Consider the following 17857-nt stretch of genomic DNA (forward strand, 5'->3'; position numbering starts at 1 on the left):
GGCAAACGCCTCCGTTGCCATGCAGTGAGAACGGAGAGGTTGAGAAGGAGTTTCTTCCCAGAGGCAATTCGGACTGTAAACGCCTTTCTCACCAGGGACTAACTCTACAGAACATTTTTCCTTCTATTATTTATTATGTAAAAGAATATGTGTGTTATGATTGTGTTTATAATTTGTTTGGTTGTTTTGTTGTTTGTCTTTTGCACAAAAGTCCGCGAGCATTGCCACTTTCATTTCACTGCACATCTCGTATGTGTATGTGACAAAAAAACTTGACTTGACTTGACTTGGTGCAACACAAATTTAAATTTAAATCCGATGCTGGGTTGGGTTAGGCGGGGTGGGGGGGACGAGGGGCAAGGTATATCTCCACTTTTCTTTTTTTTTGTTATTCCTTTATCTATCTGCTACACTGCTTTGGTAGTTTAAGGGATTCTCTTTTGTTCTTCTTCATTCTATCTCTTCAATTTTTAAATCTTTTCTTTCTTGTTTTCTCTTTCTTTTCTTTTTTCATTGTCATAATTTAGGTTATAAGGTTATAAATGAAGCTGTGCAAGAATTGTATAATTTTAGATGCCGAATGTTTTATCTCTGTACAAATGCTTCTAATTAAATAACATTTAAAAAAAAAAAAAAAAATTGATTTTTTTTTTAAACTCCGCGGGGCCAGGCAGCATCTCTGGAGAAAAATGATGGGTGACGTTTCGTGTCGGGACTGAAGAAGGGTCAAGGCAATGGATGCAGAATTCTGAACAATCCTGGCCCATGTTATCGCGGCCGTTTAGAGAACAGCGTTGGGTAAACCAAACTGAACTGTGGAGAAGCCAAACATATTTAGCTAGATGACACAACGTCCTGACCTATATATTACTAAAAAGGATATGCAGCCGCTGAACGAAAGATAAAAATTATCATGAGGATTGCAAACAGAGATGTTTATCAGGAAACATAGAAACATAGAAAATAGGTGCAGGAGTAGGAGTAGGCCATTCGGCCCTTCGAGCCTGCACCGCCATTCAATATGATCATGGCTGATCATCCAACTCAGTATCCTGTACCTGCCTTCTCTCCATACCCCCTGATCCCTTTAGCCACAAGGGCCACATCTAACTCCCTCTTAAATATAGCCAATGAACTGGCCTCAACTACCTTCTGCGGCAAAGAATTCCAGAGATTCACCACTCTCTGTGTGAAAAAACTTTTCCTCATCTCGGTCCTAAAAGGAAAGTACAGAAGAAAAACTGTGAATGGCCTGTCAAAGGTCTTAAAAATGTGGGGAAATGTTTTAAGATGGTAGAAAGATGAAATGTTTCCACTTGTGCAGAAGAAGTCAAAACTTAAGAGTTCATAAGTAAAAAGATTGTTACTAATAAATACAACAGGGAATGCATGAGAAAACTCTTTAGCTCGAACGGTGAGAATGTGGGACACATTGTCACAACTAGTTGTTGTGGCAGACAGCATTGATGCACTTAAGGAGAGGTTGGTTTCATACGGAGGTGGGGGGGGTGGGGGGGGAAGGAATGCAGTGCTAATTGGGCTGGCTGAAGAGGGATGGGAGGAGGCTCCTGTGAAGATGAACATCAGCACGGCCACTTGAGACAAATGGCTTGTTTCTTTGCTGTGGACCAAGTAATTATATGACTGCACCAGTCAAAGAACTATTCCATGCAAAGATGAGAAGAAATGCTTTCTGTCATCAGTATGAAACTTGCCTCCCATTACCACAAACTGCATGTCAGAATCTTGCAGTTGCAGTCTATTATGAAATACTATTCTGAATTAACTGTTTCAATTCTGCTGAGTAGCTTATATACGATAGACAATAGACAATAGGTGCAGGAGTAGGCCATTTGGCCCTTCGAGCCAGCACCGCCATTCAATGTGATCATGGCTGATCATCCCCAATCAGTACCCCGTTCCTGCCTTCTCCCCATATCCCCTGACTCCGCTATTTTTAAGAGTATGCTGGTGAAACTCAGCGGGTGAGGCAGCATCTATGGAGAAAAGGAGTAGGCGACGTTTCGGGTCAAGACTATTCTTCAGAATTCTGAAGAAGGGTCTCGACCCGAAACGTCGCCTATTCCTTCGCTCCATAGATGCTGCCTTTTTTGTCTACTTTCGATTTTTCCAGCATCTGCAGTTCCTTCTTAAACAAAGCTTATATATGATAGTTAGTTCTTCCTTTTCTTAACATGGACCAGAAAACCCATAACAAATAAAAGAAAACCAAAACTAACAAGAATCCTTTAGATAGACACAGAGTGCTGGAGTAACTCAGCAGGTCAAGCAGCATCTCAGGAGAAAAGGAGTAGGTGACATACAGTGCCCTCCATAATGTTTGGGACAAAGACCCAACATTTATTTATTTGCCCCTGTACTCCACAGATTTGTAATAGAAAAAAAATCACATGTGGTTAAAGTGCACATTGTCAGATTTTAATAACGGCCATTTTTATACACTTTGGTTTCACCATGTAGAAATTACAGCAGTGTTTATACATAGTCCCCCCCTTTTCAGGGCACCGTAATGTTTGGGACACAGCAATGTCATGTGAATGAAAGTAGTCATGTTTAGTATTTGATGTATATCCTTTGCATGTAATGACTGCTTGAAGTCTGCGATTCATGGACATCACCAGTTGCTGGGTGTCTTCTCTGGTGATGCTCTGCCATCTTTAGCTTATGCTCGGTTTGGGGGCTAGTCCCCTTCAGTTTTTTCTTCAGCATATAAAAGGGTTCAGGTCGGGTAATTGACTTGGCCACTCAGGAATTGACCATTTTTGAGCTTTGAAAAACTCCTTTGTTGCTTTAGCAATATGTTTGGGAATGTATAGCCTAGTGTAGCCTCTGGATTTCTGATCAAGTCTTCTGCAGACAGTGGTCATTGACAAATCCACACCTGACTCCTGAAGAGTGTTTCTGATCTGTCAGACAGGTGTTTTGGGTTTTTTCTTTATTATAGAGAATTCTTTTGTCGTCAGCTGTGGAGGTCTTCCTTGGCCTGCCAGTCCCTTTGCGATTAATGAGCTCACCAGTGCTCTCTTTCTTCTTAATGATGTTCCAAGCAGTTGATTTTGGTAAGCCTAAGGTTTGGCTGATGTCTCCAACAGTTTTATTCTTGTTTCCTAGTCTCATAATGGCTTCTTTGACTTTCATTGGCACAACTTTGGTCCTAATGTTGATAAACAGCAATAAAAGATTCCAAAGGTGATGGAAAGACTGGAGGAAAGACTAGGTGCTGAGAGCTCTCTTATACCTGCATTAAGGAGGCAATTAAACACACCTGAGCAATTACAAACCCCTGTGAAACCATGTGTCCCAAACATTATGGTGCCCTGAAATGGTGGGACTATGTATAAACACAGCTGTAATATCTACATGGTGAAACCAAAGTGTATAAAAATACCCTTTAATAAAATCTGACAATGTGCGTTTTAACCACGTGATTTTTTTCTATTACAAATCTCAAATTGTACAAGGGCAAATAAATAAATAATGGGGCTTTGTCCCAAACATTATGGAGTCAACATTACGAACATCACTCTTCTTTAGACTTGAAGTCTGCAGAAGGGTCCCAAGTTCCCAACCCAAAACGTCGCCAATCGTTTTCCTCCAGAGACGCTGCCTGAGCTACTGAGTTACTCCAACACTTTGTGGATATCTTTGGTATAAATTAGTATCTGCAGCTCCTTATTTCAACATGTTCTCTTGGTAACTTCCTCCAGAGAGACGACTATTCAAGGGCGAGCGATCTGACTGCATGGCACGAACACAGAGCCAAATCCTGTCTTGGCACAAGGACCTGCGGATTAGTTTAGTATAGAGATGCAGCACGGAAACAGGCCCATCGGCCCACCGAGTCCAGTCTATGTTCCGGCGATTATTTCAAAAAATTCAGGTAAGACCTTTTTTTCACCCAGTTTTATTCCACCAGGGAGGTCTTTCCTTCCACTACCTGCAACCTCCGGCAACCACCTTCACCTAGCATCGCAACCGGCTTCAACTAAAAAATTACCGATTTTTTAAAACGGCGACCTATTTTTAGTCGCAGCCGGTTTTGAATTTTTTGAAATAATCGCCAGAACACAGAAGAAGCAGAAACCACTTTCGACCATTAGGGAGACTGACAAAAACCTCCGGGAACCGCACGGAAACCTTGGGTGGGGTTTCCGAGTAGCAAGATGGATTCAACAGTGGCTGAATGGGAGACGCCAGAGGGTAATGGTGGATGGCTGTTTGTCGGGTTGGAGGCAGGTGACTAATGGGGTGCCTCAGGGATCTGTGTTGGGTCCACTGTTGTTTGTCATGTATATCAATGATCTGGATGAAGGTGTGGTAAATTGGGTTAGTAAGTATGCAGATGATACCAAGATAGGGGGTGTTGTGGATAATGAAGAGGATTTCCAAAGTCTACAGAGTGATTTAGGCCATTTGGAAGAATGGGCTGAAAGATGGCAGATGAAGTTTAATGCTGAGAAATGTGAGGTGCTACACCTTGGCAGGACAAATCAAAATAGGACGTACATGGTAAATGGTAGGGAATTGAAGAATACAGTTGAACAGAGGGATCTGGGTATAACCGTGCATAGTTCCTTGAAGGTGGAATCTCATATAGATAGGGTGGTAAAGAAAGCTTTTGGTATGCTAGCCTTTATAAATCAGAGCATTGAGTATAGAAGCTGGGATGTAATGTTAAAATTTTACAAGGCATTGGTGAGACCAAATCTGGAGTATGGTGTACAATTTTGGTCGCCCAATTATAGGAAGGATGTCAACAAAATAGAGAGAGTACAGAGGAGATTTACTAGAATGTTGCCTGGGTTTCAACAATTAAGTTATAGAGAAAGATTGAATAAGTTAGGTCTTTATTCTCTGGAGCACAGAAGGTTAAAGGGGGACTTGATAGAGGTCTTTAAAATGATGAGAGGGATAGACAGAGTTGATGTGGACAAGCTTTTCCCTTTGAGAATAGGGAAGATTCAAACAAGAGGACATGACTTTAGAATTAAGGGACAGAAGTTTAGGGGTAACATGAGGGGGAACTTCTTTACTCAGAGAGTGGTGGCGGTGTGGAATGAGCTTCCAGTGGAAGTGGTGGAGGCAGGTTTGTTGGTATCATTTAAAAATAAATTGGATAGGCATATGGATGAGAAGGGAATGGAGGGTTATGGTATGAGTGCAGGCAGGTGGGACTAAGGGAAAATAATTGTTCGGCACGGACTTGTAGGGCCGAGATGGCCTGTTTCCGTGCTGTAATTGTTATATGGTTATATGGTCATGTGAGGTTTCCATTCAGGTTTCCTAAGTGAGACAGGGGCATAACACTATCCCATGCACTAGGGACAATTTACATTTTTTACCGAAGCCAATTAACCTACCAACCTGTACGTTTTTGGAATGTGGGAAGAAACAGAGGAACCTAGAAAAAAACCCACGCTGTCACGGGGAGAACGTACCGACAGCACCCGTAGTCGGGATCAAACCCGGGTCTCTGGCGCTGTAGGGCAGCAACTCTACCGCTGCTGGTTTACAAAAAAAAAACAAAGTGCTGGTGTAACTCAGGCAATAATACATGAGAACGTTTTGTGTCGGGACCTTTCTTCTGACCGTCTAAATCTGTGTCTGTAGGCAGCCTACCACAAAGAAACAAAAACACATTAGAATTTGGGGAGGGAATTCTAATCTCTGGTGCTCTCCTTAACTCAGAAGAAAGAGCAATTACAAATATTCCAAATCTAATTCTGGCAACATTAACCCAAGATTGAATGAAATAATTTTTACAATTCATCTATTTTTGTTTCAAAAACAGGCAAGTCATCGCTAAAATATATAACTTTGAAATAATTGCATGTTTTCCTAATCTCTATGTGTGGCACGGTGGCGCAGCGGTAGAGTTGCTGCCTCACAGCGCCAGAGACCCAGGTTCCATCCTGATACGGGTGCTGTCTGTACGGAGTTTGTACGTTCACCGCGTGACCTGCGTGGGTTTCTGCGGGTGCTTTGTTTTGCTCCCACACTCCAACGACGTACAGGTTTGTAGGTTAATTGGCTTCTATAAATTGTCCCGAGTGTGGAGGATAACGCTAGTATATGGTGTGTTCGCTGGTCGATGAACACACAGTGAGCCTAAGGGCCTGTTTTAGCGCTGTATAAGGTCATGTGATAGGAATAGAATTAAGCCATTCGGCCCATTGACTACTCCACCATTCAATCATGGCTGATCTATCTCCCCCTCCCAACCCCATTCTCCTGCCTTCTCCCCATAACCCGACACTCGTACTAATCAAGAATCTATCTATCTCTGCCTTAAAAATATCCACTCACTTGGCCTCCACAGCCGTCTGTGGCAATGAATTCCACAGATTCACCCGCATCTAACTAAAGAAATTCCATCTCATCTCCTTCCAAAAAGAACCTCCTTTAATTCTGAGGTTACGTCCTCTGGTCCTAGACTCTCCCAATAGTGGAAGCATCCTCTCCACATCCACTCTAGCCAGGCCTTTCACCTCAATGAGGTCCCCCCCTCATCCTTCTAAACTCCAGCGAGTACAGGCCCAGTGCCGACAAACGCTCTTCATATATTAACCCACTCATTCCGTTTATTAGATGCAAATTGCACTAAAGCTTGTACACCTGCTTGAATAGTGCGAATGTAACAGTATATCAAAAGCTTCATTTATTACATCTCAGGATTGCAATCCTATATCTATTCAAACCCATCCACTCTCTATAAATGCCCCGATTTCCATAATAAAATGAGGAAGCAGTTATTCACTAAATTAGCTGCCAAATTAATGCACATTATCAGGTTCACCAGATCTACATTTCAAATAGATAGCAATGCTCGAGGGGGACAATTGAAACTGCAGATGCTGAAATCTTGAGCAAAAAGTGCTGGAATAACTCAGCGGGACAGGCGGCGTCTGTGGAGAGCCGGACGACGATTTGGCTCATAGACTGTAAACAGTACAGCACAGGCCCTTCAGCCCGCAGAGTCTCAGCCGAACATGATGCCAAGATAAACCTGTGGTCGACTATTCTTCCAATCCCACCATATCTGAGAATGCTGAGAGAATGGAGCGGCTGGAGAATGTACTCTGGAGTTTAGAAGGATGAGAGGATAACTCATTGAAACATATAAGATTGTTAAGGGCTTGGACACGCTAGAGGCAGGAAACATGTTCCCGATGTTGGGGGAGTCCAGAACCAGGGGCCACAGTTTGAGAATAAGGAGTAGGCCATTTAGAACGGAGACGAGGAAACACTTTTTCTCACAGAGAGTGGTCAGTCTGTGGAATTCTCTACCTCAGAGTGTAAGGTGGTGGAGGCAGGTTCTCTGGATGCTTTCAAGAGAGAGCTAGATAGGGCTCTTAAAGATAGCAGAGTCAGGGGATATGGGGAGAAGGCAGGAACGGGATACTGATTGGGGATGATCAGCCATGATCACATTGAATGGCGGTGCTGGCTCAAAGGGCCAAATGGCCTACTCCTGCACCTATTGTCCATTGTCTGTATCCATGTGCCCATCTAACAGTAGCCTTTTAAAGGTCACTTTCGTATCTTTAAGTTTAAAGATATAGCGTGGTAACATGCTCATCGGCCCATCAAGTTCATACCGTACACTAGTTCTAGTCTATACACTGGGGAAAATTTACAGAAGCTAATTAACCAACAGGGACTTCACAGCACAAGATCTTCACATTAATTATCTACTCTGTTTTGTTTTTTTTATTTGGCAGCCAGTGTTTTGGATTGTTGTTGATTTAAATTAAAAACATGTTAAGAATTGCACACTGTAGCAATTAGTCGATGGGAACCGAACATTGTTCAGTGACAGGCAGCGACAATCTTTTGCATGAATGATGGTATGATTCATCTAGACAAAGGGTGCCAGTTTAAAAATTATACTTCCTCTGTAATGAGATATTGAGCCGAAAGCTGGTGTACAAAATGCAGAAAAATCGAAAGTGGAGTGATTGCAAATCTTTACCTGACTGGATGATGAGTTTAGCACATTCATTACAGGGGAACAAGGCCACATACATCGTGCATCCTTTAACATCGCTAGCGTTCTTGTTCAGAATTGCATTCAATTCTGCATGACAAACTGGAGGGGAAAGAGGCAGAAGAGAATTAAAAATAAGATTCATGTCACAAAATTCACGGGTGGCACAGTGGTGGAGTTGTTGCCTTTCAGCACCAGAAACCTGGGTTTTTTACCCTCCTCCCCTCCCCCCTCCGCCCCCCTCCCCCCCTCCTCCTCCCCCCCCCCCCTCAAGGTGTCATTTTGGAATGGGCAACAACTGATGGCATTGTCAACAGTGTCCACATTCCATGGATGAGTAAGGAAATAAATATTGTTGGTCAACCTGATATATCAATTGTAGAAGAACAGTTTAGTTTAGTTTAGAGATACAGCACGGAAACAGGCTCTTCGACCCACCGAGTCCACACCGACCAGCGATCCCCGCACACTAACACTATCCTACACACACTAGGGACAATTTACATTTATACCAAGCCAATTAACCTACAAACCTGCACGTCTTTGTAGTGTCGGAGGAAAATGAATATCTCGAAGAAAACCCACACAGGTCACGGGGAGAACGTACAAACTCCGTAGAGACAGCACCCGTAGTCAGGATCAAACCCAGGTCACCGGCGCTGTGAGGCAGCAACTCTGCCGCTGCGCCACCGTGCCGCAACAGTTCTTACTTAGTTACCAGCTACTTCAGTAGACAATAGGAGTAGGCCATTCGGCCCTTCGAGCCAGCACCGCCATTGAATGTGATCATGGCTGATCATCCCCAATCAGTAAATTGAAACTAAAAGATACTTCAAGTCTAATAGGAAGCAATGGCAATGGAAAGAAGGGCTTTTCATATTTGTCTAAGTCTCCCCAGCTTCAAGGTATCAGCCCGCCAAGTCTGGATATCAGCCGCGATACAGGCAGGAGGATTTTAATCAGCCCCATGTTGCCACAACCGCTTAAACCTCCCTAAGCTTTCAGCTGTAAAAGCTGCAATGTTAACAATAAGCAGCGAGAGGCCGGATGTTGTTCAACTGGAAAGTGTGCAAGAAACTTTATGAGGATACTGCCAGGATTTACACTGCCAAGGACTGCTCCCACCCCAACCATGGACTGTTTACCCTCCTACCATCTGGGAGGCGCTACAGGTCTCTCCGTTGCCGAACCAGCAGGTCGAGGAACAGCTTCTTCCCGGCGGCTGTCACTCTACTCAACAACGTACCTCGGTGACTGCCAATCCCCCCCCCCCGGACACTTATTATTATTTATTCAAATCATTTGCTATGTCGCTCTTCCAGGGAGATGCTAAATGCATTTTGTTGTCTCTGTACTGTACACTGACAATGACAATGAAAATTGAATCTGAATCTGAATCTGAATCTTGAGGCAGGAACTTGAGGCAGTTGAGGGATTTGAAGCAAGAACGGGGTACTGATTGGGGATGATCAGCCATGATCACATTGAATGGCGGTGCTGGCTCGAAAGGCTGAATGGCCTACTCCTGCACCTATTGTCTACTGTCTATTGTTACTTTGTGAAAACTGATGTGATATTAGTTTCTAATAATCCCAAGCTGTTATTTTATTAATGCATCCATTAATGCATATTAGGGAGAGATTGGGTAGGCTAGGACTTTATTCATTGGAGGGCAAGAGGATGAGCAGTGATCTTACACAGATGTATAACATCTTGAGGGGAATCGAATGCAGTCTCTTGCCCAGAGCAGGAGAATCAAGAACCAGAGGACATAGGTTTAAGGCGAGAGGGGAAAGATATAATATAAACCTGAGGGGCAACTTTTTCACTCAAAGGGTGGTTGGTAAATGGAATGAGCTGCCAGAGGAATTAGTTGAGACAGGTGCTATAACAACATTTGAAACACACTTGGACAGGTACATGGATATGAAAGATTGAGAGGGATATGGGCCAAACAAGGGCAAATGAGACTAACTTAGATAAGGCATCTTGGTTGGCATGAAGAATTGGGCTGTAGGGCCTGTTTCCATGCTTTATGACTACATAGTATGTTAAAACAATATATATGCCGTGCCAAAGCGTACAGTCACCTTTTTATTTGTCATTGAAAGAGAGCCAAGAAAAAGAAGCTATCTGTTTGCAACACCATGTAATGTATGTTTATGCCATTAACATTATCGCAGCTATGTCATTGCACAGAAAAGGATCCAAACAGAACCAGCAGCTCCACTCTCCACGATTTATTTTATTCCAATCATTAAAATAATATTCTAAACAAATAAAATACTTGTACAGCACAGAAACACGGCCTACGGCCCAATGCGCCCACGCTGAGCACCAAAGACTCACCCATACTAATTATGTTCAACCGCATTTCATTGTTGCTTTTCATGTCTGCGTTTGTTCAGACGGGAGGCATTGCCTCCAGCACTGCTTCAAGCAGAGCATTCACATTACCAAACAGCTTCAGGGCCGTTCTTCAGAGCCAGTTTAGTTTATGTGTACCAATAGACAATAGGTGCCTATCCATGTTCTCCACAGATGCTGCCTGACCCGCTGAGTTACTCCAGCACTCTGTGAAACGTCACCTATCCATGTTCTCCACAGATGCTGCCTGACCCGCTGAGTTACTCCAGCACTCTGTGAAACGTCACCTATCCATGTTCTCCACAGATGCTGCCTGACCCGCTGAGTTACTCCAGCACTCTGTGAAACGTCACCTATCCATGTTCTCCAGAGATGCTGCCTGACCCGCTGAGTTACTCCAGCACTCTGTGAAACGTCACGTATCATGTTCTCCACAGATGCTGCCTGACCCGCTGAATTACTCCAGCACTCTGTGTCTATCTTTTCCACAGATGCTGCCTGACCCGCTGAGTTACTCCAGCACTCTGTGAAACGTCACCTATCCATGTTCTCCACAGATGCTGCCTGACCCGCTGAGTTACTCCAGCACTCTGTGAAACGTCACCTATCCATGTTCTCCACAGATGCTGCCTGACCCGCTGAGTTACTCCAGCACTCTGTGAAACGTCACGTATCCATGTTCTCCACAGATGCTGCCTTACCCGCTGAATTACTCCAGCACTCTGTAAAACGTCACCTATCTATGTTCTCCACAGATGCTGCCTGACCCGCTGAGTTACTCCAGCACTCTGTGAAACGTCACCTATCCGTGTTCTCCACAGATGCTGCCTGACCCGCTGAGTTACTCCAGCACTCTGTGAAACGTCACCTATCCATGTTCTCCACAGATGCGGTTTGACCCGCTGAATTATCCCAGCACTGTGTCCTTTTTAATATAATTTATCAATATTTTACCCACTGTCCTCAGTTCATCAGCCTTACCATAGAAAAATAGGTGCAGAAGTAGGCCATTCGGCACTTCAAACCAGCACCGCCATTCAATATGATCATGGCTGATCATCTAAAATCAGCACCCCGTTCCTGGTTTTTCCCATATCCCTTGATTCCTTCAAGGGATATTTTAAGGGATACCAGTCATCCAACCTCTCCCTTTAGCTTGGGCCCTGAGTTTGGATAGGCTGGAAATGTATTCCTTAAAGTGAAGTCTGAGGAACGATATTATAGAGGTTTATAAAATCATGAGAGGAATAGATAGGATGAATACACAGAATATTTTACCCAGAGTATTCCTTGATTCCGCTAGCCCAAAGAGCTATATCTAACTCTCTCTTGAATACATCCAGTGAATTGGCCTCCACTGCCTTCTGTGACAGAGAATTCCACAACTTCACAACACGCTCGGTGAAAATGTTATTCCTCATCTCACTCGTAAATGGCCTACCCCTTATTCTTAAACTGTGACCCCTGGTTCTGCACTCCCCCAACATCAGGAACATTTTGCCTGCATCTAGCCTGTCCAAATCCTTTAACAATTTTATCTGTTTCTATAAGATCCCCTCACATATAAATTCCAGTGAATACAAGCCCAGTCAACCCATTCTTTCATCATATGTCAGTCCCGCCATCCCGGTAATTAACCTGGTGAACATACGCTGCGCTCCCTCAACAGCAAGAACGTACTTCCTCAAATTAGGAGAGTAGGAAATTAGGAGACCAAGTTTAAGACTAAGGGGTAAGCCATTTAGAACGGAGACGAGGAAACACTTTTTCTCACAGAGAGTGGTGAGTCTGTGGAACTCTCTGCCTCAGAAGGTGGTGGAGGCAGGTTCTCTGGATGCTTTCAAGAGAGAGCTATATAGAGCTCTTAAAGAAAGCGGAGTCAGGGGATATGGTGAGAAGGCAGGAACGGGGTACTGATTGGGGATGATCAGCCATGATCACATTGAATGGCGGTGCTGGCTCGAAGGGCCAAATGGCCTACTCGTGCACCTATTGTCTATTGTCTATAAAACTGCACACAATACTCCAGGTGTGGTCTCACCAGGGCCCTGTACAAATGCAGTAGGATCTCCTTGCTTCTCTCCAAGTCACCCAGCAGCCTTATAGCATCCTCCTCGCAGTTCACACTGCCACCCATTTTTGTGTCATCCGCAAATTAGTGGCAAGTAGGATTAGTGTAGATGGGGTATATTGGTCGGCGTGGGCTATTTGGGGGGAAGGGCCCAGTTTCCACAGTGTTCTGCTATAGCTAGTGTTTCATAATGCAAATGAGATATCACCCGATTTGATAACCAGGGGAATTTGTAGCATATTGGTTAGAACGTGGCTGCCATTTGGAACTAGATGTAACTTAGGAAATTGACAGGCATGGGAAGAGAAAAAAAAGCAGTGTTGAGTAAAACAAGCAGTCTAGGGGAAAAAAGAAACTGTTTTCCCAGTAACTATCGCTATCATAGAACAGGAACTTAAACAGACAGCTCTCAACACAGCTGCTGTTTCACCATGGGTGGTCATTGAAATTGACAAGCAATTGCTTCAATTGACACTTGTGCAGTGATATTGTTAAGCCGTGAGGCAGGCAGGCAGCCTTCGGCATTTTTAGCTGGCAATAACAAAAGTAAACTTCTAGCCATTGAAAAGACCTTTAGTGTATGAATTAACTTTAATTGCAATGCTGAAATTCTTTGGCCCAAACCCCATTGATTTTTATGGTGTGATTTATTTTCTCTTCTTCACTATAATGTAGGAATACAACTAAAAATGCTTGCATTTCCTCTACATACCCGCAGGCATTAATAGAGTCCTTGAATCTGGAAACTGGCACACCGACCAAGATGCCCAACCCACACGAGTCCCACCTGTCTGCTTTTGGCCTATATCATTCTAAACCTTTCCTATCAGTGTATCTGTCCAAATGTCATTCAAATGTTGTTATAATACCTGTAACTCACTCCATATACCCACCGCACTTTGTGTGAAAAATGTCGTCCCTTGGGCTTCCCTTAAATCTTTCCCCTCTCACTTTGCACCCAAGTTCAAAGGTTTTTTTGAATTCTGGTTCGTGATTTCCATACTTTGGATAAAAAGCTGTGTTTAATATTTACTCCATCAATTTCCTTGTGATCTTAGACACCTCTATGAGATCACCCCTCATGCTCCTGCACGCCATGGAATAAATTCCTAGTCCACTCTGGAGTATTGTGTACAGTTTTGGTCCCCTAATTTGAGGAAGGACATTCTTGCTATTGTAGGGAGTGCAGCGTAGGTTCACAAGGTTAATTCCCGGGATGGCGGGACTGTCATATGCTGAGAGAATGGAGCGGCTGGGCTTGTATACTCTGGAGTTTGGAAGGATGAGAGGGAATCTTATTGAAGCATATAAGATTAATAAGGGTTTGGAGACGCTAGAGGCAGCTCGTTCCATACACCCACCACCTTTGTGTGAAAAAGTTACCCCTCAGATTCCTATTAAATATTTTCCCCTTCACCTTAAACATATGTCCTCTAGTCCTCGGTTCATCTACTCTGGCCAAGAGACTCTGTGCATCTACCAGATCTATTTCTCTCGTGAGTGCATACACCTCAATAAGTTCACCCCTCATCCTACTGCGATCCAAGTGCAGTTGAACCACCAGTTGTGCCTTGAGGTGGCTCCTGAAAGTGATACAGAGTAGGTACATGATTCAAAATGCAGATTCACCAGTATCCTGCTTGGGATGGAGGCCTTTGGTTTTGGGGGAAGACTGTACAGAATGGGTGTGGGGTGACCTGAATGGAATACTAAGTCGAGTCTGGCATTGCGTGCAGTGTTGGTCTCCCCATTACACCAATGATATGGAGGCTTTGAAAAATGTGCAGAGGAGGTTTACCAGAATGATGCTTGGATTAACTACAAGGGGAGGTTGGATGGAATTAGATTGTTTTCTCTGGGTTTGAGGGTCAAGTCAGGGGGAGTCCCCCCCCCCCCCCCCCCCCCCCCCCCACGGGTACCATGTAATCCCGTGCTACCTGCTCCATGGTCGTCAAAATCGTCTCCCCCACCTGGTATGCCAGGTGATGAGGGGGCTGTGGACCCCCAACAGGACCCAAAACAAGACCTGTCAAAGAGCGAATGAGCTCCTAGCGAGCCAATGGCCATCTCGATACGGAATTCTCTGCCTCAGAGGGGCGGTGGAGGCCGGTTCTCTGGATACGTTCAAGAGAGAGCTAGATAGGGCTCTTAAAGATAGCGGAGTCAGTGGATATGGGGAGAAGGCAGGAACAGGGTACTGATTGTGGATGATCAGCCATGATCACATTGAATGGCAGTGCTGGCTCGAAGGCCGGAATGGCCTACTCCTGCACCTATTGTCATCCACACTTCAGTAGAAGTTGCGATCACTGTCGTACATGGCATTGTAAGGAATGATGATAAAGCATACACCAAAATCCTATACTTCCAGTGGTGGAAGTCGGCAGGAACTGGAGGAGAGAGATGTGTGGTGCGTCTGTCACCGTTCCCGTTGGAAACCAGCGCCACTGCATCGCTAATGTTTTCAACGATGATGAATTGATGGTAGCCATGATAGAAAATCACGAGAGCCATGGATAGTGACGACAGTCACAGCAGGACATCGCTTCCAAAGGGAGCGCTGTCGAGTATGGCTGCCCTGCCAGCAGCTGTTAGTCCTTTCACCCTTTTTTAAATTTTTCGTGAGTTAAAAAGTGTTTGTTTTGTCTTTTTTATGTGGGGGGGGAAGAAGGGCGAAACTATTTTTCTCAGTCCCTACCTGGTCGGAGATGCAGCTTTCCTCCGAGCCGTATCTTCGCCCCCATCCTCGCGGCCTACCGACGGGACTGGAGCGGCGTTTCCTGCCGGGACCGGCCAGGACTTCATCTTCGGCAGCGGCGCAGCACTGAGGCACCATCACAGAGCGGGCGATGCCTTACCGGGGTCGCCGTGCGGTGGGCTGGGACCGCCGACTCCAACATCGCGGAGCTGCGGTCTGTGGAGCGTCCAGCTGTGGGGCGGCGCCGAACTTTAAACACCACGAAGCCTGGGATCTCTCGACCGAGATCGCCAATGTCAAAGCTGCTCCGACCAGCGCGGCCCGTGGACTTCGGGAGCCGCGGTCTCCGGGGAGGAAGCGGCCGTTCCAGACACTCCAAGCCGTTATCGGGCTGCCGTAGCGGCGACTGCAGAGGCCTCAATAGGCCCGACTATGGGTGACCTGGTGATAGGACTGGACTTTGCTGCCTTCCCTCACAGTGGGAACCATTGTGTGGGGATGCTTTTATGTTTATTGTTAAATTCTTTAATGTTGTGTCTTATTTTTATTGGTGTGCTGGAAATGGCAAGTCTCTGAATTTCCCTGAGGGGATTAATAAAGTATTTATCTATCTATCTATGTCACAAACTGCCATACAATTTACCGACTGGTAAATCAGACCGTTGACACCAGTCACTCTCTGGCGAGAAAGGGAAAATGGTCCAGCAACATAATTTCACCGCTTTACCGTGGCAAAGGGGGCAGCTGGTGACCTGGGTTCGATCCTGACCTGGGGCACTGCCTGTGTGGAGTTTGCACGTTCTCCCTGTGACCAGCTTGGATTTCCTCCCACATCCCAAAGACGTGCGGGTTTGTAGGTTATTTGGCCCCCTGTTTACTACCGCTAGTATGTAGGGGGTGGGTGAGACAGTGGGATGACATAGGACTAGTTTGAACGGGTGATCAATGGAGAGTGTGGGCTCGACGGGCCTAGTTCCATGCTGTATATCTCAACTCTAAAATGAGAATTCACCGCTGGATTTAATTGGAAAGCCTCGGCAACCCCACCACTCTTCCTGGTGCTTAATCTAGATGTTGTATTTAAAGTGACATTGAAGAACACAACATCAGGTAAATCAGTATTATTGTCCATTTACTGCCCTGAATACGACCCTTCCTACACACTGCTGGGAAAGAGCGCAGCTCGAAAACCAGCTCTGCATAAAATGTGATACAGCAGTGGCCTCTACTGGTCATCCTGAGGCATGAGAGGGGATCTTATTGAAACATATAATAAGGGTTTGGACACGCTAGAGGCAGGAAACATGTTCCCGATGTTGGGGGAGTCCAGAACCAGGGGCCACAGTTTAAGAATAAGGAGTAAGCCATTTAGAACGGAGACAAGGAAACATTTTTTCTCACAGAGAGTTGTGGAATTCTCTGCCTCAGAGGGCAGTGGAGGCAGGTTCTCTGGATGCTTTCAATAGAGAGCTAGATAGGGCTCTTAAAAATAGCGGAGTCAGGGGATATGGGGAGAAGGCAGGAACGGGGTACTGATTGGGGATGATCAGCCATGAACACATTGAATGATGGTGATGGCTCGAAGGGCCGAATGGCCTCCTCCTGCACCTATTGTCTATTGTCTAAGAGGAGAGTATGTTCAGAAGGAATCATAAACCTCCTCAAAGGAAGAAAGGTGCTATAAACCTACAACAGATTGCTGATGTATAAAGGTGCATGTCTGCTGTAGATTGGGCATGCAGAATAAAGTTATTGTTCCCTTAAGTGAAGTTTTAAAGGACCAGGGGGTCACAGAATTAATGTTTGTGACGAAAAGGAAAATAAAACTACTCAGCGACTAGTTTCCGTCCACACCACACTGGCCATGCTCTGAGAGTCCGAAGAAGGGTCCAATCAGTCTGAAGAAGGGTCTTGACCTGAAACGTCACCCATTCCTTTTCTCCAGAGAAGCTGTCTGACCCACTGAGTTACGCCAGCACATTGTGTCTATCATTGATGATAAACCAGCACCTACAGTCCCTCCCTACACTGGAATCTGACAACTATGCATTCAAAACAGTCCAAATTAGCAAAAAACAACGTTTGATCTACAATCACAAGAAATTAGCCAATGATTAAAGAGCCTCTTAAAGAATGGAGAGAGTCCGAGATATTCAGGATATTTGCACTGAGGTATGATCTTACAATATAATTTTTTTTTTCATTCATTTTGACACAAGTGGTTGCCGCAGACTTTAAAGGGCTCAAGTTGAGCAATAGAATTGTCGGAAATTGCATCGAATAACCATTTACACTCTCTGGATGAACAAGTTCAACATGTGAGCGTGACTCTGAAGCAAATAATGGAGGTTAATATTTCATTTTTGTTTGAAACGGCAAATGGAATGCAGATGTGGATACAATGCATATCATTCACTTTTCTGCGTTTCTTCATGGTTATTCTGCCATTTACTCAAGCAAGCCTGACAACAATTATACACACTATTTTGGAATTATCTTCAGATTTTAAAAAGTAATCATAAAAGCTGTCCATTTTTTTTAGAAAGCCAGACACCAGCTACAAGCAACCCATCTCATCCCCTCACCTGTAGTCCAATGATTATGACAATGAATAATTAGTTCAAAAATAAAAAATACATCAACATCTATCTATCTAATATTATTATTATTATTATTATTATATTACTAAAGCTCTCATCTAGTTTATTTGTTT

At 44.5% G+C, this 17857-nt stretch overlaps 1 protein-coding gene across 2 annotated transcripts in view; it reads right to left on the reverse strand.

The window, feature by feature from the left end:
- dctd (dCMP deaminase) overlaps positions 1-17857 on the reverse strand; it is a 77897-nt gene that overhangs the window by 36867 nt on the left and 23173 nt on the right. For both annotated transcript variants that reach the window (XR_008726391.1, XM_055664641.1), the window contains exon 4: positions 7994-8110. Coding sequence is in view for 1 of the 2 variants with exons in the window: in XM_055664641.1 (XP_055520616.1) it covers positions 7994-8110 (117 nt within the window). In the remaining variant the exon portion in view is untranslated. The remainder of the gene's footprint in view (positions 1-7993; positions 8111-17857) is intronic.

Source organism: Leucoraja erinacea, chromosome 41 (assembly GCF_028641065.1).
Source record: "Leucoraja erinacea ecotype New England chromosome 41, Leri_hhj_1, whole genome shotgun sequence".
NCBI classification, from domain to species: domain Eukaryota; kingdom Metazoa; phylum Chordata; class Chondrichthyes; order Rajiformes; family Rajidae; genus Leucoraja; species Leucoraja erinaceus.